At 30.7% G+C, this 21,298-nt stretch overlaps 2 protein-coding genes across 2 annotated transcripts; one reads left to right on the top strand and one right to left on the bottom strand.

Moving 5' to 3' along the window:
- Nucleotides 1-1,316: 1,316 nt before the first annotated feature.
- Nucleotides 1,317-3,556, bottom strand: LOC100037501 (scarecrow-like protein 8). Its single transcript, XM_004240673.5, has one exon. The coding sequence runs from the start codon at nt 3,256-3,258 to the stop codon at nt 1,462-1,464; it is 1,797 nt and encodes a 598-aa protein (XP_004240721.1). The 5' UTR covers nt 3,259-3,556; the 3' UTR covers nt 1,317-1,461.
- Nucleotides 3,557-8,626: 5,070 nt separating this feature from the next.
- LOC109120456 (uncharacterized) lies at nt 8,627-9,241 on the top strand. Its single transcript, XM_019214266.1, has 2 exons — nt 8,627-8,735; nt 8,844-9,241. Exons 1-2 carry the CDS (start codon nt 8,627-8,629, stop codon nt 9,239-9,241), a joined length of 507 nt encoding a protein of 168 aa, XP_019069811.1.
- The last annotated feature ends 12,057 nt before the right edge of the window (nt 9,242-21,298 follow it).

Raw genomic sequence — 21,298 nt, 5'->3', positions numbered from 1 at the left:
GATTTTAACTACAGTGAAAAGAGAAAAAACAGCTACCTAAGATGAAATTGCATGAACTGCTCTTCAAAGGGAGATAAATTCTTTAATAACAAAAAGTCACAAAAATATATGAGATATTATGATGTAAAAACTCTTATATATGATTGTAATTTCTAAATAAGAAATTTTATATATATATATATATATATATATGTATGTATGTGATATGTAGGAATGCTCATGGTTTATATAGAAACTGATTCAAATCGAAATAGCGAATCAACAAATAAAATAAAACCAATTTTATTTGGGTTTAATTTTAGATATTTGAAAATTAGTAGTATTTATTTTGGTTATGATTTTATTCGATAAAATCAAAGAAATAATCGAACCAAATCGATTGATTATATACATATATTTTATTAATATACATACTTAATATATTATTTTTATAAACGATTTTAAAGATATCATATATGTTTTCATTATAATTTACTTATTGAAAGCAAAAATGTGCAAGGTGAAAATATTTATTCTATTGATTTTCATATATAAGAATGTATATGACAATTTTTTTGGGACTGGAAATGCTAATCTCTCTTCCTTCAAAGTTAATATAGTGAATTTTAAAGCTTTAATCATAATAAATTAAGTGATAAAAATTCAATAATTTCAATCATTCTAACTTTCTTTTTTGTTTTGAATGGGTTGTTCACTTTTTTCACATTTAGAATGAAAATTTTCTTTTATTTATTCAAATCAAACCAAACCGAAATTGATAAACGATAAATCGATAAATATATATTATCTTTGGTTTGATTTGATAATTTTAAAGTCGATTAAGTTGGTTTGTGAACCCCTTTAATAATATGTATTTAGAATTAATTAAGCAAAATTAATTATATAATATATTTATATAATTATTTAATGAGATATGAATATAAATAAATATATGATTGTAATTATTTTCCCTTTTTTTGGATATTTACTTTTATTCCTCCATATCCAAAGGGTGGAGCCCATCCCAGGCCCCCAAAAGTAGCGAGATCCTAACCTATTCATAGTCCGCCGACGCAAACACATTCCATGTCAGCATTTCGCTAAACAAACGCCAAATTTTATTCCAATATGTATGACCCAAATATTATTATAATAATTACTTTCAAATTGGGGTTAGGAAAAGAATAAAGAATCTAACTCCGCCAAATAAAATAAAAATTAAATGACCAATTAATTTAATTACTAAATTATTATTACATTCATTGTCTTTTACTTTTTGGTTTGGTGTCAGCCTGTCAGCATTCGTCTATCCTCTTCTTTTTTTAAGAATTGACAGATAACCAACAGTGGTACTTTACTATTAACAAAGCCTCTAGTACACCATATTACAATGAGTTTTTTTTATACAAATCACAATATCTTTTAATACTGATTACTAATTTAAAAAGGAAAAAGAAATACTTTTATTCTTGTGGTAACAAGTTAACACCAAGCAGAAGCAACGGTGAGGGTTTTTCCCATCCATCCAAACCTAATACCCCCACTTTGTTCATTCACATTGAATCCTGGATTGCCACGTGGGCCCGAGTTAAGCCTCTTAAGCAGTGAATCAGCAATTTGTTGACTCATGGGCCTCGGCCCGAACCCAGCCATACTCATTCGGGCCCTCCATTTACCAAACACCTCGCATCTCTCCAAACGATCCCTACCTTCACACGCTACCGAGTTTGTTAATTTACGACTCAGCCCTTCTTCGATCTTGACCCGACCCGTTTCCTCTCTTGATACAGTTGCATCCAGTGAATCCAACAATGCTCCGTAATATCCACACGCCTCGTTTACACGCGCCACAAACGCCGCCGTGTTCCCGTTCAACTCTTGCTCTACTAATGTCACCACCTTTGGTGATAACCCCTTCACTCGCCGGAGAAGCTCGTCTCTTAGATTCTCTGTTGTTACGCTCTCGTCGGGTAATCTATATAATCTGTATGCGAAATTCACTGCTAAAGCTTCGTCGTGTTCAATCCCTAATTTTCCCCTACTCAAATCGGTGATTGTACGTGAAATTACTTTGAAAATCAAGGAAATACCGATTTTGTTTGCTAGACTTCTCAGATCATCTTCAATGGATTTTAAACTGTGATCAGCTCTGACCGTGAACTCTGTTGTGATCGCCGTGATTCTTAAGCTGATGGGATAATCTGTTTTCTTGGAAGCTAGCGCGTGTAGTAAATGCAAGTATTGTCCACCTTGTCCTATGTCGAAATCAATGACGTGAATTTTGTTTGAGGGATGATCAGCTACAGCTTCAACAATGGCGAAATTAGCTGCCATAAATCCTAGCTTGAAACACGGGGATATCTCGTAGAGGTTTTGAGCTGAAACTGCGTGCTCTTTGCTACGCAGCTCCATCACGGGCGGTGGGTACTCCGTGGAGTTCACGCGCGATCGGAGTGCTGAAACCATGTACGCCGTCAGCCGCTGTTCGGAAGACCCTCTAACATCAGCTACCTGTGCGAGGCGCGTGAGGATCTGTACTGCAACATTGGTTTTTCCGTCGATTATTGCGGTAGCAGCTTCGACAATAGACTGCCTGGGAGAAGATACTGGCGGAGATTCCATAGAAGAAGAACATGAAGACGTAGATGATGCCGGGGATAAGTGGTTACTAGTCGGAGTAATCAGATTCTTTATTGTTTCCGACCACTCGTCGTTGTTAGTCACAACAGAGACTGTATCTTCTTCCTCCTCATTGTTGTCTTCTAGGAGCTGTTTCTCTAACTCATGCAGTCGATTCATCATTTTTTCCTCTGATTCCTGGTATAAACTGTTCTGTACCTGATTTAGGTAAGAAGCAACTGCTGAACAATTCGGGTTACCAGAAGATAAAACCCCGTTCGTGTTCGCCGTGGAAATCGGGAGAGGATGGCGTGGAGTCATCGGAGAAAATTCAGATGAAATCAACGAGGAAGAAACAGAGTAATCTAGAGGAGAAATTGGAGATGCCTGCTGGTAATTTCTAGGCTTCACGTTACGTAGATAAAATCCCAAACCTTGTTGCTGCTGTTGTTGTTGTAGAAACTGAAACTGTTGCTGCTGTTGAAAGGCTGCGAGTGACCGTTTCCCGATGAACATAGGTCTCCGGTGGAGATTCTGAGAAACTCCGTCAGGGCGTTGGGTTAATTGAATTTGTGGCTGGGAGTTGTTCATCGGAATCAAGCTGGATCTACCGGCGCCGCCGTGAAAGTCTGGAACTCCGCCGGAGAAATCCGAGGACATATTTTTGCTTTTTAAGGAAAAAGATGCTTTCAATTTGCAACTGATACCTCAACTACTGCAAAAAGTTTGGATTTTTATAAAAATAAAAATAAAAATTAGGCATTAATAAAATGATTCAGTAGTTTAGAGGTAAGGGTATTTAATCTAAACAGATTTAATTTAGAGCCGTTGGATTTTGATATATTTAAAGTGAATGGAGGGTTGGATATTGAGGATGAGGAACTTGTTAGCAAACACGCGCCTTAATCACGCGTATTTTCACTTAAAAGATTAATTGGAATGATGGAAAGGTGTCAGTATAACAGACAAAGTTGTTAACTTCGTCGTCATGTATAAGGTTCCAACAAAATTTACCAAACCTCTATAAATTCCATAAAATAAAAACTTCTCCTTTGACTTCACATTAAAAAATAAATAATTTATAGTTTTAAATTAGAGTTATAATAAATATATTAAGAAAAAATCTTTTTGATCAAAATGAATTTTTTTTTATGTAATTTACTTTTTTAAAAATATTTTTATCTTTCTAACTTTAATACATTTTACTTTTAAAAATAGAAAAATAATGAATTTTAAAATTAAAAAAATACTATAGTTTTGGTCATTTAGCACAATGTCATTTAATTTTGTGATTTTAAGTATACCGCAAGAAGAATTAAAATTAAGAGAATTTTTATACAATTTTTATAGTGTTAAATATTAGTTATATCATATCTTAATTTTTTTTAAAAATTACAAAAAATTCCTTAAATTTTGTGAAATTTGGATCCACCCAAAAAGTTTCGATACGTCATGTTTTGATTTCAAATACATCTCCCAATGTATCAATATAACGTGACTCGATTTTAGATTGCATCACTCAACGTTCTCTATTTCATAGACATCATTTAATATCCTCGATACATTACGTAAGTCTCGATACATTGCATAAAATGATATATTCTATCAATTTATTATGTTAAGTGATGTATCCGAATTAATACATTATTTAAAGTTAATGTAAAGTGATGTAATTGAGAATAGGAGAGTAGGAATTTTTATAATTTTTTAAAATTAGTAGGAAATTTCAGAAAATATATTAAATAAGTTTTGTATCTAAGTAAAAATAAATAAAATTATGTGTTTCAATAAAAAGAAAGAAAAATTATTTTTTGAAATAGCTAAAAATAAAAACATGTGATTCTTTTTAATAGGGAGAGTGTACTTGTTTTAAATTTTAATTTATATATTTCCTCTTTCTAAAAAAAGCATATTATATTTCTTTTTACTACTATTTTGAAAAGATTGATTTATTTCCTTTTGATAATATTTCAAGGCTTACCTGTCTTGTTAAAAGTCAATGAATTAAAGATATTTTATGATATTTAATGTAATTTTAATTTAGAATCATAGAATTTAAGATATTTTTTATTTTTTAAAATTACGCGTCACATTAAAATAGGTAATCTTTTTAAACGAATTGAGTGTTATATATTTTTGTCTTTCTACTATATTTACTAAGCGTTTGGTGATAAAATTTAAGATTTCGACTCTTTATGTTTTGATTTGAAATTATGAAAATATTTTTTTTTAGAAAAAAGACAAATCATTATAATTTTTGCAAAATAAAAACTTATATTTAATGTGAATAAATTATACATGTTCCATGTGAAAAAGTTATATTTAAAATAACTAAATTTTACTATTATTGATCCTTTAAACAAATAAATCTTCGTAAAATTATATATAGTTAGAATAACGCATAGCAAAAATTAGAGTTTGAAGCTAAGAGGATAATTTTTTTCTTTCAAAATAATCAAAGCGGCACATAAAAAAATAACCAAAAGGAAAGAAGCGATTTTCTTAACGTTGCGTTAAAAAAAATTCCAGCAATTTTCTTAAAAAAGGAATTTTCTTTAAAATCGTTGCTATAGCAACATTTTTATAAAAAAGAATTATGTTAATGTTAAATCGCTGCTACAACTATAATATTGGTTTAAAAATTTTTAAAAAGTTTTGTTATTCAATGACTATATTTCCATCGATTTGATAAAATTAAAAAAATATTTTTTTTATATGTTTAATCTTTCCCTTTTAAAAGTTCTTTTTTTAATTTGATATTCTTTTATTACTTATTATTTATGATATATAGTTCAATTTTCCTTGTACTTCAACAATTACATTGAGTGTATTATCCGTCTTATTTATCATTTTTATATTATTAATAATCAATAATAGGCATGAAAATAATACTATAGCACATTAACATTAGACATGAAAAATGTTGTCCCTACTGCGATGTAAGAAAAAAAATCAGACAAAATCACTATCACGACAATAATTTTTAATTAAAAAAGAAGAAGAAAATTTGGAAAAATCACAGCAATTTTTATTTTTAACCGCGTCATTGTATAAGACTTGTCTTTCTGATTTTTAAAAAGAATGATATGTCCTTTTGAAATTTTTGACAATTCTTTTTAACTCTTTTAGCTCCGAATTCACAAAAATAGAAAAATATAGATATGATTAAAAGAAGATTAAACTAAGTCGAACAATATTTAATGACATTCACATTGGTATTATTATGATTGAGATTGCCTTTCATTGTTCACATGGCTTAAAATATAATGAATTTTCCATTTTTCAAAAGATTTATAAAGCTCATTCATTTAAAATTTATGTATGTACACACATGGATAACTCCCTACATTTCTCATCTAACCCCAACTTTTTAAACTTCATTTTAACAATTACACAAACATATATATTTTTTTCAGTTCATAAAACAGAAAAAAGAAATTATAATTACGTGTCCTAGATTAAAAAAGTTGCGTGTCTGAACTCAAAAACCTGGGGAAGGCTTCTAGCGTGGCGTTTCCAAGACAATGTAGAGGGTGTGTTTGGTAAGGAGGAAAACGTTTTTTGAAAAGATTTTCTCATTTTTTGGGTTTGATTTGATTAATTTGTTTTTAAGAAAATAATTTTTTATAAGGTAAAGGAGATGACAAATTGTATGGACAAATTTTATTTGCCAAATCTTTTCAAATACTACTGCCAAACACATGGTGATATTTCACCCAAATTTTCACTCAAATAATATTTGCCAAAATATTTGAAAATTGATGACCAAACTCTGGTTATATAATTATTATATCCTCCCGTGCCTATCCCTAGATCATTCTACCCCGAGGTCCGACGTTCTATATAGGGTAAGTCATGGCTATGATTAAAAATTAGGTCGATTAGAAAAAATGATATTTGGTTTGATTTGGGTAGATTTTGTTTTAAATTTTTAAATAAATTAATACTATTTGACTTAATTTTGAATTTATTAAAAAATAACAACAAAAACAACCAAACTAACAAACAAATCAGATATATAGATCCATCAAAATGTATTTTAATCTTTAACATACCTTAATTCATATAAAATAATCACATTTTATTTTTATTAAATTATTTTATTCGTGTAATGTGAATCGTTGATTAATAGGTGTTTATGTGAGAGAGTAATATTTAATTAGTTGCGACTTGTCTTCCGTGTTTGCTTTGTGTTGCTTCGGTTTAAGGTCAACTAACTACCTTTTTAAATTTGGTGTCAATTGACAAAATCACTACGTACTTACCTTCCAACATACTCCTTTCTCTTTTCCTCTCTTTTTCTTTTACATTATTTATTTAAGCACAAAAGCATGTTTGGCATAACAAAAATTTACTTTTCCAAAAGTTTTAAGATAATTGTTTTATATTTTTTTGATACAATCAAGCGAAAAATGTTTGATATATTTTTACACTTTGTCATTTAAAACTCATATATGAAAACAACTTATATATATCCTTTGAGTTGTTTGGTTTGATATCAAGTTATGATGGATAAATTATGATTAGATTAGTTATGATGGAATTATTTTTTATTTAGTGTTTATTTGTTGTATTCAAAATAATAAATTTTAAAAATAATTTAGTTATTTATTAAAATGCCCTCCAGCAATGTAAAATGTGATGTAACAAAAAGGTGTCATTTACTTATTTTGTCACGTGATAAGTTATCTCAAAATTACTACATCACACAAGGGGAGAGATAACTTATTCCGGTCTAATTATCCCGAACTTGCCAATCAAATAACAAATTAGGTATATTATTTAATTCAAAGACTATTTTGTATTATCCTTCACACCGAACGACTCCTTATTATTATATAAATTTGAGTTATTTATGTACGAAAAAAAAGAATATTGGAATCAATTTTATAACAGTAGTCCAAGTGACAAAATTGAGGAGTATGTCAAACTAAAATTTTGGTCTAACAAATAGTAAAAAAATTTCTCAATCCTCATATGAGTAAAATTTATTTTTTATTTGGGGGACTACTAAAATATTATTATCAATACTCAAATTTTACCTAAACATTCTTCGCTTTGTTAATGTACGGTACCAATAATTAACGCGTTCATAGTCGATTGGATTTTGTAATAATTTATAAATTGATTCAATTTTAATTCTAAGAGATTTTGCTTATGCATATAATAGATTTGAAAATAAAATGATCTTTATAATGTCTCTTCTTTTTATCTATTCAAAATGGAAAGAATTATGTTCGTTCCCTAGCTAAATTCACCTTCTATTTTTCCTCTTCTTTTTACTTATGCTGATTGATTAATAATCTTTTTTGGACAAATTAATTTTCTTTAATTTTAATTTTGCAGAATATTATTTTATTTAATTAATACGGAATTAACTATATCTACTTCATTTTTTTCTGTAAAGGCAATTCAGGCACATGATTTTTTACGAACAATCTGCATTTGAATATGTGTTTTTGCACCATTTGAAAATTTAAATTGTGGCTCTAAATGCAGAGTCTAATGTTTTAGTTTTCATTCTTTATATAATTTTTATTAAGATTAGATTAGTTAATTAAATATCATTTTTAGTTAATTAATTCTCAGTTAATTAGTTAGTTAGCCTAGTTGGTTAGTTTGTTAGTTAGCGGCAGCTCATTGACAGCTATACTATTGTTATAATTTTTTTCTCCTTGTATAAAACGTGTACAACTACAATGGAATAATTTGAATTGATTTTTCCCAAACTCATTGTTCTTCTTCTTCTCCAACTGCATCCTTATAGATTCTGTTTTGCTCATGTGAGCACTGATATTAACATGGTATCAGAGCACAATTTACTTTGATAGGTATTGTCTGTGATTCTCTTCTTCTTCTGTTTCTATCGAACTTTAGAAATTGTTCTTTCATTCTCTTCTTTTTCTTCTTCTTCTATTTCCATCAAATTCTAAAAAATTGTTCTTCGATCTAAGCAGTTTGAGATTGCATCGATTTTATATTCTTTTCTGATAGAAGTGTTGAAATACATATATTGAATTGATCTAAGATGACAAATGAAACTGTTGAACAATCAAGTGGCAATGGTAGAACAACTAATGGTACTGGGAGTGAGGAAGTCAATTCTGCTATGTACATGCATCCATCTGATAATCCAGGTGCATCCTTAGTGCAAATTCCTTTTGATGGAACATGATACAAATTATGGAGGAGAAGTGTTTACAGATTTCTCTCAGTTAAGAACAAATTAGTTTTTATCAATGGAGAGTGTAAGAAACCAGATCCAGGAACATTGCAATATCGTCAATGGGAAATGTGCGATGATATAGTGACATCATGGATTCTAAATTCACTTGCAAAAGAAATTTTCGATGGTGTGGAGTATGTGAGTGATTCGTTTGAGTTATGGAAGGAATTGGAGGATCGATATGATCAGACGAATGGAGCAAAACTCTACCAAGTTCAACGTGAGATAAATGATTTATCTCAAGGAATTTTGGATATCACAACATACTATACAAGGATGAAAAGATTGTGGGAGGAATTACGTACTCTTCACAAGAAGATTCAATGTAGCTGTAACTGTGTTTGTGGAGCTAAGGAAAATTTTTATAAAGCAGAACAGGACAGGAGATTGATTCATGTCCCTTATGGGATTGAATGAGGTGTATACTGCGATTCGAGGAAGCATTCTCATGATGAATCCTTTGCCATCACTTGCACAAGCATTCTCAATAATTAGTGCAGCACGAAAAACAACGGGAAATCAAGCCCATCAATCAGTTGTTCATGGAGTCGACTTCTCTTAATGTGCATGGTTCAGGAGGAGCAAGTACCTCCAAACAACCTCGACAGACTCAACAAAGTTATCCTCCTTCAGCAGGAAATAACAGTTTCAGAACCAATTATTCTCAGACCTCCAACACTTACAATAACAATAGGGGTCGTGTGGTGTGTGACTACTGCAACAAGATAGGACACACCAGAAATAAGTGCTATAAACTCCATGGATACCCACAAACAAACAATCATAATCCTTACAATAATAACTAGAATTTTCAGAATGGATATCGCAACAATTAAAATTAGAATACTAGGTTCAACAAAGGCAAAGGACTCATGGATGATGTGCATGGTCCTTCAACTGATGTGATGTCAAGTGGAGATGAGGAACAAGGGGGTAGACATGATACACACCCCGAATTGACTAGGGAACAGTATGAACAATGCATGAGTTTGTTGCAGTAATTTCAAGCTGAAAACCATGGAGAATCTGTCAAAGGCATGACCCTATGTGTGGCAACGTGAACCTTGCAGGTATGATAGTCTGTACTTCCTCTGTTGATTTTGGAAAATTATCCTGCAGGTGTTTCAAAAACAAGTCTAACTCTTGAATTGTAGACTCAGGAGCCTCAAATCGTATGAATTTTGACATGAAATTCCTAACTAATACGGCCTACTTACCTTATCCTTTGTTAATCACCCTACCAAATGGTTATAAGGTGAAAGTCACTCAGATTGGTGAAGTGATACTTGCATCAAACATTATCTTAAATGAAGTGTTGTATGTGCCCTCTTTTAAGTATAATCTTGTGTCTATTCAATGCCTTTCTAAGTCTATACCAAAGAGTGTTGTATCCTTCACTGAAACATCATGCATTTTGCAGGCCCCTTCAATGAAGAGGCCTCTGGTGATTGGTGAAGCTGAGGGAGGGCTCTACTTTCTTTGTGCAAACTGTCTGAAACACACCAACTACTTTGTTGCCTCAAATGCTCTAACTTATATTTCTGGTTCTTGTAATTCTAATCCTGATCTTTAATCTTTTCCTAGTTTTCCATGTAAACACAATAATGAATGTCATGAATACTATAGTGTAGACAATGTTCTCAAGAAGAATAAATGTTCACATAGCTCTACTATAAAAAAATCAGTTTTGGAAAATAAAAGTCAGTCTCATGTTTCTACTTCTCTTATGTCTCATACTTGTGATGTTGTTGTATTGTGGCACAATAGACTTGTCCATGTACCTTTTGCGAAGATGAGGGAGATTAAATGCATAACTGAAAAATTCTCAACCAAACAACCTTTTCTGTGTAATATTTGCCCAATGGCAAGACAAGAAAGACTGTCATTTTCCCACAGTATCAACACATCCACCAAAATATTCCAATTGTTACATATTGACTTATGGGGACCTTACCATACATCAACACATGATAACCATAAATATTTTTATCACTTTAGTTGATGACTACAATAGATGTACATGGACCCAATTGTTAACCTGCAAGAGTAACACCTTAGAAGTTCTCGAGACATTCATATACATGGTTGAGAATCAATTTGATACTACTATTAAGTGTATCAGGACTGATAATGGGATTGAATTCATCAATACAGAAACATCATCTTTTCTAAAGTCAAAAGGAATCCTTCATGAGAAAACTTGTCCATACACACCACAACAAAATGGTATAGTGGAGAGAAAACACAAATACTTATTAGAAACTGCTAGAGCTCTCCTTTTTCAATCTAAGCTGCAAACAAAATATTGGGGGGGGGGGGGGGGGGGAGGGGTGTATTGTGTGCCACATATATCATCAACAAACTTCCTACTTCCCATGTCAAAGGAAAATGTCCATATGAACTGTTGTACAACTCCAAACCATTATACTCTCACATGAGATCTTTTGGATGTCTTTGTTACCCAACCATTCTTAAGTGTCAAAGAGACAAATTACAAGACAGAACTACACCACACATTTTCATAGGGTATCCCTTTGGATCAAAAGGTTAAAAGGTTCTTAGTATGTCCACAAGAAAGATACATGTATCTAGAGATGTAATTTTCAAAGAAAATATTTTTCCATTTACAGTTGTTTCTGATGTGTCATCTTTTCCTTCTGTTCTGTCTTCTGTACTTGTTGTAGATATTATTGATATTGAAATTGGTTCACAAACACTACTGCTTGAGAATAATGAAATTGATGCAAGTAACATTCCAGGTTACATTTCCCTTAACCAAACATTACCAAATTCTACATATACATATCCCACCATTCAACACAGAAATGAATCGATTACAACATCAAATAGACCTCATAGAACACATAAACTGCCTGCATACTTACATGATTACATCCTTCCTAAATCTATATCTAAACAAATATCAACTAATGTTCTTTCCCTCAATACTGCCTTCTCTAAATACCAAAATATAACACCTGAAGTTCTAGAACATGAGAGTCAAGTACTTGTAAGAAACATTAGCAGTGATGATGAACCTTCTCATATGAGGAAGCAACCATCAATCCTGCTTGGCAACTAGCTATAACACAGGATTTCGAAGCATTATATTCAAACCATACTTGGGATTTAGTGGATTTACCTAGTGGAAAGATGGCCATAGGGTGCAAATGGGTGTATAAGGTAAAATGTAAGGCTGATGGGTCCATTGAGAGATTTAAGGCACGACTTGTGGTGAAAGGCTACACTCAACAAGCTGGGATTGATTACACAGAAACCTTTTCACCAGTCATTAAAATGACAACTGTAAGAGCCTTGTTAGCCACAACAGTTAAGAAAGGATGGAGCATTTACCAGCTAGATGTGAACAATGCATTCCTTCATGGTGAACTGCATGAAGAAGTATACATGGAAGTACCACCAGGCTTAGTAGTAGTAAAGTCGGGGATGGTGTGCAAGCTGAATAAGTCACTGTATGGGTTGAAACAGGCGAGCAGGCAGTGGTATGCCAAACTAGCCGAAGCATTATATACTAAAGGTTACACCCACTCTTTAAATGACTACTCTCTCTTTCACAAAAAGAGTGCAGACTCTACCATTTTTGTGGTTGTTTATGTAGATGATGTTATCCTAACTGGCACAAGTATAACTGAGATAGAAGAACTCAAAACTTTCCTACATGATAAATTCAAGATCAAAGACTTAGGTAAGTTGCATTATTTCCTTGGGATGGAGGTACTTTACAAGGAAGATGGACTCATTCTTTCACAGAGAAAGTTTGTTCTTGATTTGCTTAAGACTTACAATGTTTCTAGCCTAAGCAACTGCACTTCTCCATTGGATCCTGCTGTAAAATTTCATGCCAAAGAAGGTTCTCAACTTTCAGATCCTGCATTTTACAGAAAACTTATTGGGAAGTTAAATTTTCTGATTAATATTAAAATGGACATATCCTATAGTGTGCAGCATCTTAGTCAGTTTATGCAGGACCCGAGGGAGCCTCATTTAAAGGCAACATTCCATCTCCTAAGGTATCTCAAAACAGACCCAACTATAGGCATATTCATGTTGCATGATCAGTCTTACAATGTTAAAGCTTATTGCGACTCAGATTGAGCTGCATGTCTTGATTCCAGAAAGTCTGTGAGTGGGTATATTGTAGTGTTAGGTAATAGTCCACTCAGTTGGAAATCAAAGAAACAGGAAACAGTATCTCTATCTTCAGCTGAGGAAGAGTATAGGGCCTTGAGAAAAGCTGCAGGCGAATTAGTTTGCTTAAAAGATTGCTTGAAGAACTCACAGTGCCCCTGCCAACTCCAATTGATGTATATTGTGATAGCCAGTCAGCTCTGCACATTGCTCGAAATCTTGTATTCCATGATAGAACCAAATTTATCGAAGTTGACTGCCATTTTGTGTGAAACCTACTACAAGAAGGCTTCATTTTGCTACATCACATAGGATCCGACGATCAACTGGCAGACATATTGACCAAAACATTGACTGGGGTTAAACATTCTGCTGCATTACACAAGTTGTCAGTGTTTTCCACTCCTCCAACTTTTGGGGGGGGGGGTATTAAGATTAGATTAGTTAATTAAATATCATTTTTAGTTAATTAATTTTCAGTTAGTTAGTTAGTTAGTCTAGTTGGTTAGTTTGTTAGTTAGTGACAACTCATTGACATCTGTACTATTGTTACAAATTTTATTCTCCTTGTATAAAACGTGTACAACTACAATGGAATAATTTGAATTGATTTTTCCGAAACTCATTGTTCTCTTCTTCTCCAACTACATCCTTATGGATTTTGTTTTGCTCATGTGAGCACTGATTATAAGCAATTTCGTGTGATTTGTGATCTAATGAAATTAACATGTTCGTTTGTTTTTTTAATTTACAAAAGCACTATACAAATATTAATTTGAAATAATATTCTTTTATTTTATAAGAGTATACAGTATTTAGTTTTCAAAAGGAAAATACACAACAGAGTAAATATATGATGTGTAGTTAAAATAAACTACTATAGTTATAAATATTACAATTTATAGCTACATGTAGGATTTTAAAGTAAATTTTTCACTCCTCTCTTTCAATCTCCTTTGCCTCTCTCGCGTCCTCTCTCTCTCACTCTCACCTATATAATGATGATCTAGGTATATATCACTGTTTTTATATTTAAATGATATATTTGTTTTGAATTATATTTTATATTTATTTTGTATTGTATCTTGAATTTATTTAAAGCATATATGTTCTATGTTTTGTATCAATTGTATTCGAGATCAAAAAAGGGAGGAGAGAAACAATCGAGATCGAGAGAGAGGAGACTCGATGAATACAATTGTATTTGTCGTATTTCAAATACAATTGATACGGAATACACGAAACGCTTATGCATTAAATAAATATAAAGCACAATTCTCTCTCTGCTCTCTCTCTCTCTCTCTCTCTCTCAATTCTCTCGCCTCTTTCCTCTCTCAACATCTCATTTGCTTCTCTCCTCTTAATATTTATTAATTTTCATACAAATCAATAATAAAATACAACAAAGATAAATCTATAACAAATTAAAGTATAACTATGAATTGTAATTATTAAAATTGTAACTAAAGAATTTTGTTTAAATATAACATATTTGTTGTTTTGAAAAAAAATTCTTCAAAAAATAACTTTACATCACTTTTGGGCCCAAGTAAAGTTGCCTATACGGGCTCAATTATTTTATTTTATTTTGTCGGTTTGTAATTCCTTTCACTCTACTGAATGAAGCTTCTTAATGTGACCATCACATCAAATATGAATTATGGTACAACGAGCTAAATAAAAAATTATGAGCTAATTAAAAAATTATGAATTTGAGTTTGGAATATAATTCTTTTTTGATAGCATAATCCTTGAATAAATTTTATTGTGTTATTTAAATTAAATCAAAATTTCAATATAATATTTTAGAAACATGGCAGAAGAACGAAAAATAATTAAAAGAAATTGATAAAGTGACTACCACCTTATCCTTTTTTTTTTCTTTTCAGAAAGAATTGTTTATGGGGAAATTTATGGTTTAAATTTGACTTTTCCCTTTCCAAATATTCTCACGGGATCCTAATATTTTTGACCGTAATAATTTGATATCGTATATTTAGTGTATAAATGTATATTATAAACACATTGATTATATATCATTGTTTATATATCAAGATTTACAGAATAAAAATTAAAATTATTTATTATTGCGGACCTTTCGAGCTATCATGTAGTTAAAATCCAACTAGTCTTAATTTATTTTATTGTTCAGTAATTATTTTCCAACTAGTAATTAAATTTTAAATAGTTTAAAAGTAGTATATTTATATTATAAAGTAAAATCCTAGATTATGATCGAAATTTTAGAGAGACACTTAAATTAAATTAAGGTTCTTTCAACTCACTTTTATAATATAATTTTATATACCTTTTATCTTACGTGGCATATTTCGTGACTTCATACAATTAAGACGCGTGAAAGATATTTGAACACCATATAAAGCTAAAAAATGTACAAAATTATAAAAAGTTTAAGTTTAACCTGATAATAAAACTTTAATTTAATTACAATATATTAGTGAAATTTTAATGGTAGTCTAAAAGATACACGTACCTTTGTCCCCGTGAAAAATGTTATTGTACGCCTAATTTGATAGAATATATTCTTAATTAATTAATAATTTATCAAATTACAAACTGAAGAAATATAAAGAGAAGTATATCTTTATCTCCATTATAGCTATAGGATTGGTTGGTATCCATTATTCATAGGGTATAACGGTGATTTAAATAATGTTGAAAAAGACAACTGGTGGAACACAAAAATCTTTCAAGAAATTAAAAACATTAAATTATCCACTTGATTTTCATTGTGATATCTTAGGAATCAATTTATTAAAATTAGTGATTTTTTTTAAAAAAAAGCAGCAAAATGACAAAGTGGTATTTTATTCCGTGTGCCCTGAATTTTTGTCCATCCAGAGATTATTGTATTTTTTTTGGAATCTCGAGATAATTTGTGAGCATTTCCTTAGCATCTATTAAATGCTTTATTATATACTAACTCGCAAATGAGAGATATATATAAGTTGTACTAGATAATATTTATATATGATGCTTGACTCAATAAATAATGAAGAAAAAATAATTTTGAGTCATAAATAATCATTCTTTAAATTAAATTCGATTATTATCTTCTACGTAAATTGTTTCTTATAATTTTGAGTCATAAATAATTATCCTTTAAATTAAATTCGATTATTATCTTCTGCGTAAATTGTTTTAAGAAACAACGTACTGTCTTTTCTAATGTCCGAAGGAGAATCTGATTAGGCGTAATCACTAATCACTTTATACAATTAATATGTTAGGTTTGTAGTAATTGTATCACACGCTTTGCTAGGTTTGTGTTCATTGAACATTGTTGTTCAGTCCATTACATACAATTATTTTAATGTTTATGTTTTATTATAATAAATAAGAATGTGTTATAAGTTGGGGTAGAGTCGAAATCTTTATTAAGCAGTTTAAAATATTAAAAAAAAAAGGTAAATACACAAATTAACCAAAGGAAATATAGTGTCTACTTTTTTTGATATAAATATTAATTTTAATCTTATAAGTGTAATACTTTTTGTCTCATTTTATGTGGTATTTTTTTTTCGAGAGTCAAACACTGAATATTTGCGTATGAAATCTTCAAGTTTTGAAATGAAATTAATATATTTGTAAACTACATAAAGAGTACTATAAGTCACAATAATTGATAACTCAAAATATTAAAAAAAATCTATGAAAAACTTACAGTCACTTATTTAAATATCAAAATGCGAAAAGTATCACTTAAAACAAAACGGAAAGAATATAATTTTTTATTACAAAAAGTTTGGCCTGAAATATAAGATTCTAATCCTAAACTGGCTCCGCTGCTGATAATGAGTATACTAGCAGTGTCGAACCATAATAATAAATGACTTGAAATTCTATGGAAATTCGTGGGTACTTCCTAATTACAAAATATTATGTTTGGTAGCTTCAATGTGGTCAGCCTGGTTATTTGGTGAAGATTTTCGCAAATCTAAAAGTTGAAATTATTAATTGTTATATTTTCAAGATACATAATTTATATGATACAAAAATAAAAGATCTTTTTGATAGTAAATGGGAGTGAGACTCGAACTATTAGCACATGTGATTGACCATACATTATAAAAAGAAAAAGAGATGCAATAATTTATATTTGATGACATTTGAAATAAATTTAGGGAGATAAAAAAATATGTGAATTTTCTGATTGATAGTTAATTATAATAAGATTCAAACTAAATTTTTTAATATTTACTATCATATGAGGTCACATTATTATTTGATTATCTTATCTAAAAATAAATAAATTATTTTTCTAACAAATCTCATCAGAAGACAATCTTGAAAAGACAAAATCTATGATACCCTTTGAAATGAATAAAATTGGGTAATATGGAACTTTCTGTAAATTGCTATTGCAAATCCGATCAATGGTCATCTAAGCACTTTATTAGACTAGAGAAATAAGGGAAGGGAGGATAAATACACTCTGTAGGTGAATATTAATAAGTTTTTTGATTTTTTTAAAAAATATATCGAAAGTAATTTAAACTTAAAATTCTGATTAAAGAGGAAATAGAGGAGCATAGAAACGTTAATTTCGGGATGATCATCCAAATATCCTTGTTAATAAATAAATATAGTAGGCATAAAAGTCAACTTTTTTTTTATAGAGATGTATACTATACTTACTATCTGACTGCCACTCTTCAATGATTAGATAAATATAATTGCACGAAAAGCTAGATTTAGTATATGTCATTTATGCAATAATGCTTCTGTCATGCAACAATAATCTAAAATAATAATTCATGCAGCTATAATATGATGGATCTAAGTATCTTCTTAAAGATACTCCATCTGATTTCATTATTACAGATTTTGAGAATCATCATTGAATGGATGCAAAATTATTCGGACTTGAGAAGCATAATTCAAAAAAAATAAAAAAATTTGAAAGATACTCCCTTTAGTGAGACCCACTTTAGTGTCTCGTTTGTTTTGATTAAGATTGAAACGTCTCTATTTGAATGAATGTTTGAATATTGAAATATGCATTAATAAGGTTTAGATGTTTGAATCTAAATATAACTTTTAATTTTAAAATATTGCATTAAGACTGAATGTTAAATTAAGACCGTTTAGTTTCTCAACAGTTGACTATATATAATTTATCTTTGTTTATAAAATGATAAATATAAAATTCAAATAAAATATTAAATAGATCTAATATCAATAAAATATTTTTAAATAGTATATGATAAATGTTGGTGGTGACTAATGATGATTATTGTGTGTGCCGATTTGGGATTGCGTTGACTGATGCTCATAGTTATTGTGATATCTTATGGTATAATGATTGACAATAGTAAGTGACAATAACGATTGTTTGTAATTTTTTATTGTAAAACTGAAAAGTAATAGTGGAATAATATTATTGCTAATGACAACAATTATTGATGATAACGACTAATGATATAGAAAGTTGATAAATATCCAGTATTAGATAGTTGATGTAATAATAGTTGATGGTGATGATTTACAAATGAGGACTAACGATGATGGAGATTGATTTTTGTGATTTGCGGTAGTTATGGTTGAACTGAGGATTGTGGTTATGGATGGTAGATGGTGATGACAGTTGTGGCTAAAATGATATAGTGGTGAGTGCTAGTTGTGGGTGAAAGTAATTGTAGTTGTAATAAATTGTCATCTTTGAACACATTTTTAAATAGACTTCTTAATGATATTACAACTTTGTTATGGATCTTAATCACTCAAATCCATGAAATGATTGTAAAATTAGAAAAACAAAAACACTTGATATTTAAAATTGGAATGATTAAGATTCAAACTTTGAAAACAAATCGACTTAATAACTGAGATCTAAATGAATAAGATTGAGATTTTCATTAAGTGAAAATTTTATATAGGACATTTATTAGACTCAATTGTGAAATTATTTACCAAATTCGATCCAACACAAGTTATTTATCCTTTTGCCTCACTTTCTTCTTTCTTATTTCGTGTATGATGCCAACATGACATTAGCATCAAAACTAATCATCTTTGATACTCCATCAGTATATTGATACCATATCAATATCATATGGGACTGAGCTCAACTCTTTGTGATACTCCGTCATTATATTGATATCTAATTGGTATCATATAGGATTGTAATTTTCTTTTTAAGAAATAAATAAGAAACAATTAAGAGAAAAAATATTAAAGTCACAATTTCATTTATTAAACTCTAAGTTAATACCATATGAGTATATTGATACCATATCAGTATCATATAGCACTGAGTTTAGTCCTATGTGATACTTTATCAGTATATTGATACTCTATCGATATCATATAGGATTTGACTATTTTATTAGGAAATAATTAAGAAGCAATTAAGAAAAAATTATTCGAGTCACAATCTTATTTATTAAACACTAAATTAGTAGAATATATATATATATATATATATATATATATATATATATATATTCTCTTTTTACAATTTTTTTAAAAAATTTTTATCTAAATTTTGATTGTTTATAAGGCTATTTTTAATTAAAATATTGAAGAAATGAAACATACCTCAATGATACCATAATAGTACGTAGATATATCGTAATGGTATCATGAATGATTGAGTAATCACATTGATATACCATGGTTTCACGGTATTATTAATACTTTTTCCTTAAGGTTAGTGTGTCCAATAGCCTTTTTGTGCTAATTTTTATATAAGTTTCTCTTTGTTTTGCAGGAAATCTGTCCAAAGCTGAATGCGGAGATTTTGAGCGAAGAAATGCAGAAGAGACCACCTACGGAGCTTATGACGGTCTGTCGTGCTTGTGACGGTCCGTAGGTGGCAGCGTAGTGCAGCTGCTGAAGAAAGATGGGGAAGTCTGACCAAGTGTGGGATTACGAAGCTTCTGACGGTCCGTCGTGGCTATGACGGTCCGTCTTGCAGGTTCGTCGTGAAGTTCAGAGAAGTGATCCCAGTACCCAGATTCCAAGAGTTGAAGTGTTTTGGAACGAAGACCCTCGACGGACCGTTGTGCCCATGACGGTCCGTCATACTTGCCGTCGAGGGGAATGAAGAGAGCAGCAGAAGAAATTGCACAAGTATGGGACGACGGAGTCCATGACGGTCCGTCGCAAGGTCCGTCGACCCAGCCGCGTTTTGGCAGATTTCCAGCAATTAGAATCCTTGTTTAATTAGGTTTTTGTTTTTTTATAAATAGTTCGAAAAACCTCGTTTTTGAGGTTAGACTCCGTATTGTTAGACTCTATGAGATTAGACATCAGATTTTTAGACTTTGTGTATTAGTGTTGGATTTTGAGATTCTTGCAAGTGATTTTTGGATATTCATCAAGCGAACTTTTGGATTTTAATCTTTCTCATTGAAGTAAGTACATGAATTCTTATCTACTATCTTTGAATATTGTGTTTATGGCTATGAGTAACTAAACTCCATAACTAGGGTTGTGGGAACCATAGGCAAATAATGAGATAAACCCTAACTAAAATAACAATTCTAGATTAGTGTCTTGCATGTATTAATAATTCTTTCGCTTAGAAGTCTTTTTAACGGATGACCAACGTTAGAACTCGCCTTAATGCTACTTGCCGGACCAAGGAGGTAGATAATAGGAAAAGAATTATTAACATAGATTTAGTGTATACTATCTAATAGGCTAGTATTGATTGGTACGAGGTAATAACTTAGTCAAATATCGAATACGATGCTTAATATGAGGTAAGGATAAGTGTTAGGATAGCAACACACGTAGCCGGACCAAGGTGCGGAGTGAGATTTTCTGGATGCCGGACCAAGGATTTAGAAATACATAACTTATCACTTTGCATGCAAGATACTAGGAAAGAATTGTTATAGTTAGAATTATCAAGTTATGAACCTGTGGGGAACACGTAAACCCTAGTTACTTTGATTAATTGATTAAAATCCAATTGTCAAAGTTGTTAAGTGTCTCTTTCAAGTTCGTTATTTATTTTCACTCATTTAAAAATAGAAACCCCCCTTTATTGTTTTTATTTTCCAAGGAAGTCATTGACCAAACAATAGTAATAACAGGTTGAAGTTAAGTCTAGACTATTTTCCTCGTGGGAACGATCCCAACCTCACTAGTTGGGTTATTTACTTGACACGACCGCTTTACTTCTTATTTGAGAAGTAAGTTTGAGCGTATCACACATCGAAGGGCAAAAGCAAACCTCAATGATAACATTGTTCATTTACTTATTGATACCATTATACTTTGATTGTATCAAGGAGGAAGTAGCAGTCTTTCAATAAAGACATTGATGAGTTATTCTTGTTGGGGAAATATTAG

This window comes from Solanum lycopersicum, chromosome 6 (genome assembly GCF_036512215.1).
Source record: "Solanum lycopersicum chromosome 6, SLM_r2.1".
Classification (NCBI taxonomy): domain Eukaryota; kingdom Viridiplantae; phylum Streptophyta; class Magnoliopsida; order Solanales; family Solanaceae; genus Solanum; species Solanum lycopersicum.
The sequence above is the reverse complement of the archived record's forward strand: the minus strand, read 5'-3'. Positions and strand labels throughout refer to the sequence as shown.